Source organism: Mustela lutreola, chromosome 4, assembly GCF_030435805.1.
Source record: "Mustela lutreola isolate mMusLut2 chromosome 4, mMusLut2.pri, whole genome shotgun sequence".
Classification (NCBI taxonomy): Eukaryota; Metazoa; Chordata; class Mammalia; order Carnivora; family Mustelidae; genus Mustela; species Mustela lutreola.
Window position 1 is genome coordinate 134382655 of NC_081293.1, and position 13871 is coordinate 134396525.

At 41.6% G+C, this 13871-nt stretch overlaps 1 protein-coding gene across 4 annotated transcripts in view; it reads right to left on the reverse strand.

The window, feature by feature from the left end:
• The window catches only part of SLC25A13 (solute carrier family 25 member 13), a 180364-nt gene that overhangs the window by 144290 nt on the left and 22203 nt on the right, over positions 1-13871 (reverse strand). For 3 of the 4 annotated variants that reach the window (XM_059171174.1, XM_059171175.1, XM_059171173.1), the window contains exons 2-3: positions 9931-9984; positions 600-742 (exon numbers count right to left, since the gene is read on the reverse strand). In XM_059171174.1, coding sequence (XP_059027157.1) covers positions 600-742; positions 9931-9984 — 197 coding nt within the window. Of the gene's footprint in view, positions 1-599; positions 743-9930; positions 9985-13871 lie in introns of those variants that run through there. The other variant, XM_059171177.1, reaches the window with a different exon arrangement.

Consider the following 13871-nt stretch of genomic DNA (forward strand, 5'->3'; position numbering starts at 1 on the left):
AGTTATTTGAGCAGAGGGAAAGATCATGTTCATAGAGCTATATTTTACATTTACTCACAATTCTTACAGTTCCCTTGAAAAATACCAAATATGTACAAACACTTTAGTAGATCTCACACCATTCATCAACTATAATTAAGTCTCTAAAACCATAAGCAGTTCTTTACTGTTAAAAAATACACACACGGGGTGTCTGGGTGGCTCAGTCAATTATGCATCCAATCCCTAATTCCAGCTCAGGTGATGATCTCAGGGAAATGAGACTGAGTCCCACACAGGGCTCTGTGCCCAGTATAGAGTCTGCTTGAAATTCTCTCCCTCCCTCTCCCTTTGCCCCTCCCCCAACTCAAGCATGCTCTCTCTCTCTAAATAAATAAAATCTTAAAAAAAAAACAACAAAAAATACACACACATAGAATCCCCAACTGTGATAAGAAGGAAATGTTAAAGGTATAATTCCTAATAATGAATTAATTGTAATAGGTAGACAAAAAGCTCTTGAGAGAGAGAAAGGTATTCAGTGACTTCCTAATATTTAAAGTGATAAAAAGCTATTTCAAACAAAAAATATTAAATAAGATAATTAAAAACAAACATACCCATCTTTGGTCTGATCCACTACACCACTTAGAAGTTCCACAGTCTTTGGATTAGGCTGCCTTTCTCCAAAAATGTTCAAGTATCGAGTGACGAAGTCATTGGGAGACATGAAAAACTCACCATTTTTTTCAATGCTTGCATACTGTTTAGAAAAAAAAAAAAGTATTTTACCCTCAAAAGTACATAATCATGAGATCAATGTGAAAAAGCTGAAAATATTCAACAGATAAGACATCAGACATGATAATACACTCTTCTCAAGCACAGTTATTTCCGAACATCTCACAGAAAAAAACAGAAACATGTTAAGTCTTCCAAGTTTTATATTTATACCAGTGGTTCTCAACTGGGGGCAGCTTAGCCTGACTGTCCCGCTTTTAAACACCAACATCCACCTAACAGCCAAGCAAAACGTAAGAGGCCCACCCTCTCTATGTAACCTGCCTTTTCGGGAGGGCGGGAGGGCTGGGCGAGGTTTCTCTTGCTTTGCACTTTCTCCATTTGTTTTCTATTTCTCCACAGAGGACATCTGACAGTGTCTGATGACAAATTTGACTGTCATAACCTGACGGGAAGGGATGCTAGCAGCATCTAGTTAGGAGAGGTCAGGATGACCCCCTACAACAGAGTGAGCCAGCCCCAAATGTCAGCAGTATTAACACTGAGAAACCCTAGTTTACAGAAACTTGGAAGGAAAATTACATCTTGTTTTTAGCAAGGACATACAGCTTTAAAAAATCATGGATGGGGGACGCCTGGGTGGCTCAGTTGGTTGGACGACTGCCTTCGGCTCAGGTCATGATCCTGGACTCCCGGGATCGAGTCCCACATCGGGCTCCCAACTCCACGGGGAGTCTGCTTCTCTCTCTGACCTTCTCCTCGCTCATGTTCTCTCTGTCTCTCTCTCAAATAAATAAATAAATAAATAAATATCTTTAAAAAAAAAAAAATCATGGATGGGAACAACCTAATTCTTTTGCCCCATTTGTTTCAAGGACACCAATAATGCAAGAAAGCAGGACAAACAGGCTAAGCTGGAAAGCAAACTGTCAACTGTATGGCTGCTCGTGGGATTTTATGGAAGGAGATGTGAAAGGCTACTCTAGTTAGCTTCCTCTCCGTTCCAGAGTAGAAATGGCCCAACACTCAATGCTTTCACACAGCGTTCCTCCTGCCTTTAGTGGCAGAATCCAGTGCCGGGAAGCAGGAAGCTTCTCATCCCTGTCTTGTGGAGTCCCAGGGGACACAGGGGATGCTGAGAAACAACACAGGATCATCCGGTATTCTGATGGCAGAGGAGAAGACCTGTTGACCCTGGGGACAGGACAGTGACTGGGGGTGGAGAGGTGAATTCCGAGAGCTGCACGAAGAGCAAGGCAAGCTGGATGACAGTGACCACCCCGGAGGCCGCTGTGATGTGGTGCACCCGGGAAGGGAAGTGCAACCAAAGCACCTCCACTCCCTCTGCAGCCACAGGGTCAAGTCCCATTACAACTGTTTCTAAAAGTCACTTGTTACTTCTGCATTTTAATTCCAAGGCAGGATAAACTTGCTTAGATACTCGGGAACCAGCCCTGGAGTCCCTCAGGCCTGGGATGCACTGAGCTCTGCTTCTGCCTCTCACCACCTGGATGACCTGTAAAGTAAGCTTCCCGGGCCTCTGGCTCCTCCCCTGTAAAACTGGGATAACAACACCGCCTGTTTCTTAAGGTCAATGCTAGAAATAAATGAATAATAACATAATATACTTAGCACAACACACTATACACAATAAGCACTTCATAAATGTTCTGTACAATCCATTTTTGGTTAATTTTTAGCAAGGTACAAAAGAAAAGCTCAAAAATGGTCCAAGAATCCCCTATTATTCACTTAGCATTGAATTGGCTTTTTGGAAACATGGAAGAATTATATTTGATCTTCTGGAAGCAAAACAAGACAGAAGTACAAGGGAGATGTCCCAGCTAACTACAACAAGCCATGATCAAGAATCATACCTAGTTTGCTTACAGCGGTGAGTAATTAATTTAGCTAAAAACACAATTTAACTCTTCTCCCACCAGTAGATGTTAAGGTTGTTTTCCAGTTTGGGCTATTTTTAAATAAAGCCAAGGTAACCAGCTTGTATATAACAATTATCCAAATTCTTGGCAATCTTCAAAGGCTACACTCCTGGAAGAGAAAATGTTGAGTCAAGGAGAGGGAACTTGAAGGCTCTTGCTCTTGATACTTATTATCACCCTGCTCTCCAGAAAAGACTGTACCAATCTACACTCCCACCAGCAGTGTGTGAACATGCCCTTTTCCCCCCTACCAGATTTGTGGCAAATATTTATCCAGTTTGATACTTGTAGATAACGGAGTCTGTAGATTTTTCTTCCTCCTCTGCAATTTCTTCCATTGCTTACTTCTAAATCTAAAACCTAGGCCTTCCTCATCTCAAGACTAATATCTACCCATATTTTCTCTTAACTTTTAAGTAGGTTTATTTTTTAAGTTTCAATGCACTGGTACTTTATTGTTTTATGTGGTCTGAGATGAGGATCCTCCTACTTTAGTTTTTCCCACTTAATCTCTTGATTGTCCCAGGAGCACAAATGAAATCATTCTCCCTTCCCTTGTCTTTAAGATGCAAGTGTATCACATACTAATTATCACATAATCATCAGGGAACAGCCTGGCAAGTAAGTCCTTCTTCAACACTAGTTCTGATCAGTTGGGGACAAATGCCTTCCTAAGGTAGAGTCTCCCCTCTAGGGCTGCCCTCAAATTCCATGAAGGGATGCTTCATCCATCAAATTCCATGAAGGGATGTGCTGTCAACTCCTACCATTCCTCCAGCAGGAGTCCTGGCCAACTCACCTGTCTACTCTTCCAAAACTACATGCACCTTAATTGCTACAACTAAAGGGAAAGCTCTGTCTGGACAGGATTTGTTCCCGTGGTTCTCACTGCAACATCCTTAGGGTCCTGGACTGGTGTCAGGCAGAGAGAACCATAGTCAATACACATCTATTGAATGGAAGAAAGTTTAAAATTATTGTGCTACTTTCCCTCCTGGGAGTTTTCTGGGCCATGATCAGTCTTTGATTTTTCCCCCAGGTAACATTCAGAATCATTGTTGAGCTGCTGTCCCCCTTAAAAAGAATTCCACTGAAAGTGCAAAATAAAATTATAATGCCATACTTCTAACCCTTACATAGGACAATTAAAAAAAAATAACAAGTGTTTGCAGAAACAGGTAGCAAATGCAATTCTCATACACTGGTGTCATGAGAGTAAACTGTCAAACCACTTTAGAACACTGTCTGGCAGCATCTCCTCTAACTGAACATGCACAGAACCTCAGACACAGCAATTTCAACTCTAAGGAGGTCTCCAACAGAAACGTGTGCCATTACAATGGCATTATAATGTCCATAGCAGCATTAGCTTCAATAGCTAAAAGATGGAAAATAACTCAAACAACAACCAACAAAAGGATGTACAGATGAACTGTGTACTGTGGTACAATCACACTACGGAATACAACACGGCCATGAGAATAGGAGAACGCCAACCACATGCAACAACAGGAATGAATTTTAACAACCAAAGCAAGAGTGAGGGGCGCCTGGGTGGCTCAGTGGGTTAAAGCCTCTGCTTTTGGCTCAGGACATGGTCTCAGGGTTCCTGGGTTTGATCCCCATGTTGGGCTATCTGCTCAGCAGGGAGCCTGCTTCCCCCTTCTCTCTCTGCCTGCCTCTCTGCCTGCTTGTGATCTCTGTGTCAAATAAATAAAATCTTTCCTAATAAATAAATAAATCAATAAAGCAAGAATGAAAGAAATGAGACACAAGAAAATATAGTGTTTTTTCCATTTTTAAGAAGCTGAAAACCAGACAACTGGTTCCCCTCAGAAGAGGTGGATCCTGACTAGACGGGCATCAGATGGCTTCTGGGGGGGCTCGTTATATGGGTGTGAGCTCACTTTGGGAACATTAATGGAGCTGTATGTACATTTATGATTTGGGCACTTGATTTATACCTCAGCATTTTACATTTTTTAAAAAATCAAGATATTTTCTGCCCCAGTTTTTAGAGGTGATCATGAAATAATTTTATAAATATAAGAACATATTAATCTGAACATGGAAAACAGTTTTCTTCAGATTGCAAAACCAGCGCATTACCAAGGCTGGGTGGTCTGCCTTGTGATTACAGTAAAAATGTCAAAGGTTGTTCCTTCAACTGACGGACAGACAGATCATAGTAAGAATGTACTGACAATGGGGCCCCAGGGCGCACAGGGGTCCCCGTCAAGGGAGTGGACCACATAGCTCTCACTACCTTTAAAATGGTATTTAATCCTTTTTGGGGACTAGATTTTACAAGTGACCTGAAGCCTCTCTCTCTCCCTTACAAATTTTTGTAAGTTTTAATATGATTAAACATATGCAGGCTATATGCAAAAATGCAGGTCCAAGAGTATTCAGTACAGTGTTGTTATACTAGCAAAGCAGAAAACACAACTAAGCATCCAAAAATATGAAGTGGCTAGATAAATTATGGTAAAAAGAGCCATACACAGGGATAGCTCACGACAATAAAAATACTGTAGAAATACATTCAATTATAGGAAAAAAGTTTTCCTAACGTATTAGGTAAAGGGAAAAGCTGGATAAAAAAGTATTTTTTCTCCTGTTAAGGAAAAAAAGGTTTTATATACATACACAGAGATACGGACAGAGAGAGGTATATAAAATATAATTTTACATATTTATACATAGATATAGATATGGATTTTAGCTATACAGCAGAATCACATATTAATTTTCTTTATATACTTCTGCTTTTTAAATTTTTGCCAATATGAAGCATTTTCTCATCTTAAGTTTTCAATAAAGAAATTAACTGTTTTTCCAATTTTGTTAACTAATTTCTAAATACGTATGTTTTGCTGACAAAGAACAATTATAAAAAATCCAAGTGTAATTCACTATGTATCATTACAAACTGTCATAAGGCCTATTCCCCTTGTCTAGTCCCTTTAACCCAGTTTTGTCATCTCCCACAACGTACACTACAGGCATTCAGCTACTTCCACCCGTAAACAGTACATACCACCCTCTTTGCTCTCCCTCGAGCGAACACTGTCCTTCTCAATTTTCCCCTTCTCTTTACTGGCACCTCCCTAACCCAAGTTCTATCCAGGGGTTGTATTTACCTCTGCACCCTCTCGTACATTGTACAAGATCATGTCCATCAAGCAGTCCTTCAAAATGTCTTAACCTCCCCCATTCTCCATCCCCCTGCTGCTATCATAACCCTAACAAGTCTTCAGGGCCCTGCACCGGGATTACCCGCCAAGGCCGCCTAACTCATGACCCTGCTGCCAAATCTCGACCCACCCTGCCAGTGTCACTGGATGAACCCAGTGGCTTCCTCTTGTTCAGCAGGCGTGCCAAACTCCCAATTACCTTGCTAATTTTGTCACCCACACCCTGTAAGGCTTGGCAGACTCCCTGGCACAGAGCTGAATTTAAATCAACAAGTTGAAAGAGCAAGAATCCTTCAACGCGGAGAGGCTGTGTGCTCGCAAACCCATCTCCCGGCCTTCCCTCGAATGTGGCCCTCTCTCCCGGAACTCCCCAGCTGCCCTCCTCCTGACTCCAGTACCGACTCGCCCTGCGACTCTCCCAGGTCCCTCTCCAGGAAGCCTTCTCCTCACCACAGAGGCCACTCCAGCCTCTCGGTTTCCTGTGTGCCACAAAACAGAACTGACCATACCTGGACCTCAACTTCCATATTCGCTCACCGCACTGGCACTTACGTGAACCTAGATTCTTTTTCACCCACTGCCTACCTGTAAATGTGGTCTCCCGTGTAAAAGCTGAACTCCTTGAAGACTTGGTTGCTGCTTATACCTCTTCTATACACCCTACTCACCTTGAAGTTTCACGGTGTTTTATTTAAACTGGGAGTACTCAGTACACCTGCTCCAAAACGCATGTCAACACTTAGATTAGAAATGAAACTGACCACACCTGGACTTCAACTTCCACATGCAGACAAAATGTTAGCCACCACCTGTCACCCGAAGAGGCTGCATAACCAACTCAACCCCTCAGGCTAGGAATGCTAGCCATCGAGTGCCCCCTGCCCACCACCCAACTGTGCTGCCCAAGAGCCTGTGCTCCAGGTCACCCCCCGCCTGGCATTCTTACAGCCCTCTGTTCCACACCTGCTGCTGCCTCTGCCCGGAATGGTCCTCCTCTGCCCTCTGCCCACAGCCCCCCTCTACCATCTCCAGCTGGTAAGTACCTACTCACTCTCAAGCCCAGCTCCAACACCACCACCTCTCTATAATTGCAATGACCTCGGCTAGATCTAATTAGCCCCACATCATCTTCCTACTAATTAACACCACATAATGCTTATCAACCATATCATGGCTTTTTTTTGTTTGTTTACACTTACACACAGTGAACTAGTAAAAAGCAGGATCCATGATTTATGCATCTTTATAGCCCAACACTTAATGCTACACTTCACATACAGTAAGCAACCCCTCCCCACAAAAAAAGAAGAAAGTGTAACCCTTCTCAAGGGCCCATCTCCATCCTCCAGGACCCCTCTTTCCTCCTCTCTGCCAGTTCCACTGGCTCTCTCGGACCTCCACAGTTGCCATCTCCCCTGCTATCAGCTCATCTGGTCCAAAGGTCCACCTCCCCTGAGCTACAGAAGAATCCCCTAACTAGCGTGACAGTCAGAAGGCTGGTTTATTTATCAGGAAGAAAAGTCAGGAGAAAGTCACAGAAAATCAGCAAAGTAGCCCAGTTTGCAGAGAGCTTACTGCTGATCCCCCCACTTAACGGGAAAGCCTGGCCACAGCGGAGCAGTGTCTGGCAGAGTCCCCAACCCTCACCCCAATTCTCCTCATCCCTTTTCTCCTCCCACCACAACACCATCTGTGGCAGACGGTAAACAAGAGATCCCCCACATGCTGAGCCAAGGTGGATTTGTGTTGGTACGACCCTGCCCAGGCCTGATGAGATCACCCAAACCTCTGCCAGAGCCACAATCCCTTCCAGAAACTGCTGATCACTCTTTTCTTCATGGACAGTCTCTCCCCCACCCCCGCCTTCCTGGCCCCATCGTTCCCTTGGACTCTAAGTCACACTCTCACTCAAAAGCCACGTCGTCTTAGCCACCCCAAGAGCCGACGGCATTTCCCCACGTGCTGCCAAAGATCCCGCCCCAGCTTTCAGGCTCACTGACACAGAAACACCACAGCTGGCTCTCCAGAACTGTGACCAATCTGATCTGTCTCCAGCAGGGACTCGCCTCCTATTAACGGGAGTAGATGGAAAAGACAGGCTCTCCAAAGTGGGATCTTAACCTAACCTAGCTGCCATGCAGCCTCAAAAGGTGGGCACAGCTTTTACCCAGGTGGAATCTTTCTACTGGATCACGCCAAAAGACCAAGAGGTGTCCAAGACGTACCATCTACTAAGATCTTCAAACTTGTTCCCATTTCCTGTCAGAAGGAAGCCCACAATTACTGCTGGTTTAGAAAACAGAAGTAATAGCGAGGTCCTGAGTTCGAAGAATGATTATGACGTTGCCAGCTGAGGTTAATGAGCTTTTACCCATTTCTCTAGGGTCTCTGGCAACCCACTGCAAGTGGTCTCCTAGAATTTTAAGTTTTATACTATAAATCTTAAATATACACAATAAAAATGTCCACGGTTCCCACATACACACCTCATCCCAATCACGATGGGCCCCAAATGCAGAGTAATAGATACTAGTCCAGGTAAGAAACAAAGCATTTCTGCTTTCTGGATTTGCATGACCTACAATCCTTTTCCACCTTCAAATCTGTATACTGTGTTGTCCTTCCAGGTTAAAACCAAATTTATAAAGAATTCTGCTTTCTTATACATAATCCAAACCTCCTTACATATCATCCCTTCCCCCCACCCCCAGCCCTACTCACATTTTTAACCATCTCCTTTTGAAGCCTGTCTCTCGTGTTGAATTATTTAATTTCAAATACTTACTGGTCAGTTATCAATGCGTATCAGGCGCTAGACACTTTCTCCCAAGTTTTTTCACTCAATCTTTACAAATTTTTATAACTCACAAGATGTTCATACATGAACAAAGTAGAAAGAATAGGGTAAGAAACTCAATGTTCCCTTTACCAATGTCAAGTATTACCACCACACGGACAAGGCATTTTCCCTCCCCCACCAAAACTGGGGTGTTTAAAAGCCAACCTAAGACATAATCTGATCTATAAACACTTCACTCTCTAACAGAAAAAGACTCTTTATAGCTCCTATCACAATATCATCATTCAGGAAAAAAAAAAATCAGTAACAATTCCTTGATATCAGTTAATCCTATCGGTATTCAAATTCTCTGATTTCTCAGTATTTTTTAATCGTACCACACTTTCATGAGGAAAGAGATGCTCACAGAATTAGTGACTTTCAGGGCCATGTATTTGGTACACAGCAGCATGCGAAGTGTTTCATTTGAAGCCTTGGTCCTCAAGAATACAGCACAGCTGCTTTTCCATCATGTTTAGAAAAGGCCCACATATACACCTTTTGAATGATCTTTACAAAGGTGGCCTTTCCTTTTTTGAGTAGTTTAATCAAGGTAAAATAACATTACGTGATTCAAGCTTTGGGACCTGGGGTAGACTTCTATTTGAGTATCTATCATTCATTCACTGCCCAAGGTCACCAAGTAGGGTAAATATAAGAAACTAAGGAAATATACGGTATCTGTCATGAACTGGTATGTATTGTTACTCATACTGGGCTTCCACCATGAACCACAGTTGCAATAAAACCATGATAATGATGATGATGATGGTAACAACGATGGCCAATGAGAGGCAAAGACAGCCCTCTCTGGATGGATCAAGATTATGGAAGTGTTAACAAAGAGCTTTCAGCCTCCTAGGAGAAAAACCACAATCATCACAACACATAGGAGAGTCCTGGAAGGGTCAATGAGTTGTAAGACTAAATCCCCCAACAACCCCCTTCCAGTATCTGACACCAAGTGAGAGACAAGAAATTAAAATGTAAACCATACTGTCCTCACAGTCACCTGCAAGCTGTTGACACATTTCCAAAAACAGATAGAACTGAAATGAATCTCTTTCATAAGTCTTAAGTAAAGATCCTTTACTTAGGTATCATATATATATATATATATATATATATATATATATATATAACAATGAAATAAAGAGCTGTTTGAAAATAATCTTTAAAAGTTCAAGAACACAAATCAAACAAGAAACAAGAAACATTCCTTTATACTGACCTTCAAAAATATTGTTCTAAGCTCAGCTGGATCTGCTCTCTTGGTTAAAACCACCTATAAATAAACATAAAAATGTTTATATTATTAGAACAAAGCTGAGAAATCAAGCTAGCAGACTGAAAGAAAATAAACTCCAGGTTAGAAATTAGTAGATGTCATTTTTGTACTTAAAGCACCAAATTTCCCCATTGCATAAACTACTCCCTGGATTTTAAATCAGACTCCTTATGTGGCTTCTAGAATGGTAACAGTCTGTGCAAGAAACCAGTAAAGCTCTTAAAGGTACTTAATGTATATCATTTTTTTTTCCCCAAAAAGTAGGAAAAAAGAAAACTGGAGACAGATCTGTGACCACCTGGCATTTTAAACTACACACCAGAGTGATCCATACCTTTCCACAGAGGAATATTAAATATTAAAGTACAACTTGTTTGTTAACTATGCAAGATAACACAGTTAAGACGTTGGTGAACAAGGCAAATTAACAAACAAGGGAATTACTTCTCACAGTTCTGCCAGGAACACGCATGAATACCTAGCTATCTGGGCATGCCAAGCAAGGTCTCCTTCCCTCCCCAACTTTTAATTTAAGAAGTCAAAGTCTCCAAAGGTATGACTATTATTCTCCACATTCTAGAAATACAAGGGGCTATGGTTACCTTTTGAGAACAAAATTTGACAGATTAGCTCAGAATAGGTGTTGTGCTTAATTCCCCAGCCCACAAAGTCCAAAAACATCAGTGGAGAAAAAGCAAGACAAACTTGAATATGGCTACCCCAGGCCAACACAAAAGAGTCCTTATGTGGAACCAAACAGTGGGCTTATTCAGTGTCCCATCACCCAATCCTGCTGGCAATAACCGTCATGGGACTGAAGTCTCACCAAGCACAGCGTCACCCCATGATACAGCCAAGGAGGGGTTCCTGGAACCACCCTAATACCAGAGCCATGTCGCTATCCACAGGGAGATTTATGCAAATTGTTCTAAATCCCTTCTGTTTGTTTGCAGAGGCTCTTCTGAGATCTTTGGACAATGGGTTCTCTGTCTCTAAATGTGTAACTGCCGAGCTTTTTGGCCTGCCACTGTGAGGAATAATTTTATTAACTAATCACTGGAATGGGAAAGGTAGTTTTTCTAAAACGAGTTGGCTACTCACCTTGTTTCCCAAAGCAAGACTGATAACTCCTTTAATTTCAACTGAGCACTTGTAACCACCAATGCATTTTTTTGTCCGTAAGATTTGGAAATCTTTTTAAAATTCTAAATTAGTATTCTTTGCTATTCAATTAAGGAGGAAAAAACAGAATGCTAACCTACCTAAGACTGATGATAGTGCCAATCTACACATTTCCAGAGAAGATTCCTTCCTTTCGGGTTTATATTCTGAGAAAGGTAGGATAGGCCAAACACTACTGAAGAAGATGAGACAGCATAAAAACGCCTCCATCCTCTTCTTTTTTAAGATTTTATTTATTTATCAGAGAGAGAGAGGGAGAGAGAGCGAGCACAGGCAGACAGAATGGCAGGCAGAGGCAGAGGGAGAAGCAGGCTCCCTGCTGAGCAAGGAGCCCGATGTGGGACTCGATCCCAGGACGCTGGGATCATGACCTGAGCCGAAGGCAGCTGCTTAACCAACTGAGCCACCCAGGCGTCCCAAAACGCCTCCATCCTCTTAAGGGCGGACAAAGTCCCTCCAAGTTCCATATCTTGAAACAGTCCATATGTGACATTTTTTAAAAATATTTTATTTTACTGAGACAGAGACAGAAAGAGCGCAAGCAGAAGAGGGAGAGGGAGAGAAGAAGCAGTCTCCCCGCTGAGCAAGGAGCCCAAAGTGGGACTTGATCCCAGGACCCACAGATCACGACCTGAGCCAAAAGCAGATGCTTAACATTCTGAGCCACCCAGGTGCCCCCATATGTGACATTTTTTAAAAGGCATATATGGTTACCATAGGCACTTAGCTGGGTTTCCCTTTAAAAACAAAGGTTAGGTTTCCACCAAGTGAACTATTCTTGCTCCATTTGAATACCACATCCTTCAAAATCTAATTACTTCACTATTCCATGCACTTCATCAAGCATTCCCGGGCCAATGCTATTTTAGAGTGAACTTCCCCTGCCCTAAATTCCCACAGCATTCTTCCATTGCTAACCCCCAAATGCACATCAGTATCCCCCAGCAGGACTGCACGTCCCTAAGAAACAAGGCTTTCACCCCGCGACTCTGCCAGGATCTAAGGGGCACAGGGGAACACAATCCATAGAGGGAGAAAACAACAAAGATGAGAGCAGAGATCAATGAAACAGAGACTAAAACGACAATAGGAAACATCAACGTAACACAGCTGGTTCTTTGAAAAATGAACAAAACTGACAAACCTTTAACCAGATTCACCAAGCATAAAAGACAGATGGCACAAATAAAATCGAAAATGAAAGAGGAGACATCAACAACTGGTACCACCGAAATACGAAAGATAAAAGACCGCTATAACAATTATATTAACAAATGGGATGACCTAGAAGAAATGAGTAAATGCCTAGAAACACACAACTTCCCAAGACAGAATCATAATGAAATACAAAAATCTGAAGACACCAATTACTGTAAGGAGATTTAATCAATAATTTAAAACCTCCCAAAACACAAGTCTAGGACCAGACAGCTCCACTAACAAACTCTATCAACTATTCAAAGAATTAATACCAATCCTTCTCCAACTCTTGCAAAATATAGAAGAGGAAGAAACTCTTCCAAACTCATGAGTCCAGCATAGCCTGATACCAAAACCAGAAAAGGATGCCGCAAGAAAAAAAAAAAAATTACAGGCTAGTATCCCTGATGAACATATGTGCAAAAATCCTCAACAAATACTTGCAAACCAAATTCAACAATATATTATTAAAAGGATCATACACCATGAGCAAGTGAAACTTCTCCAAAGAAGACATACAGATGGCCAACAGATACATGAAAAGATGCTCAGTATCACTCATCATCAGGAAAATGAGAATCAAAACCACAATGAGATGTTACCTTACACCTGTTAGACTAATTATAAGAAAAAAAAGACAAGAAAATAGTAAGTGTTGGCAAGAATGTAGAGAAAAGGTAACTGTACACCGCTGGTAAGAATGGTAATTAGCGCAACCATTACAGAAAACATTACGTAGGTTCCTCAAAAAATTTAGAAAAAATGGAACTATTCTACTTAGAGAGTATTTATCTGAAGAAAATGAAAACACTAACTTGAAAAGATATATATGCACCCTCATGTTCACTGAAGCTTTATTTACAATAGCCAAGACAAAGCAACAACCTAAAGTGTCCACTGATGGATGAATGGACAAAGAAATTGTGAAATAGAGAGATACATATAAATAAATAAATAAATAAATGATGGATTATCATTCAGGCATAAGAAAGAATGAAATCTTGCCATTTGCAACATGGATGGACCTCAAGAGCATATGCTAAGTGAAATAAATCAGAGAAAAACAAGTACTGTATGATCTTATATATGGAATCTAAATATCTATACAAAAACAGATACAGAGGAAAAAAAATAGATACAGAGAACAGACTGGTGGTTGCTAGAGACAGGGGAGTGGGGTGGGAGAAATGGGTGAAGGGTATATAAATTTATTAAAAATTTTGTTTAGGGACGTCTGAGTGGCTCAGTGGGTTAAGCCTGTGCCTTTGGCTCAGGTCATGATCCCGGGGTCCTGAGATCAGTGCTCTCTACTCAGTGGGGAGCCTGCTTCCTCCTCTCTCTCTGCCTGTCTCTGCCTACTTGTGATCTCTGTCTGTCAAATAAGTAAATAAAATCTTTTTAAAAAAATTTTTGTTTAAAAAGCAGGAGTTATTCATCAATGTATGACCAACATCTAGTATAATGTTTGGCATAAGAGGCATTCAATAAATATTAGCTGAAGT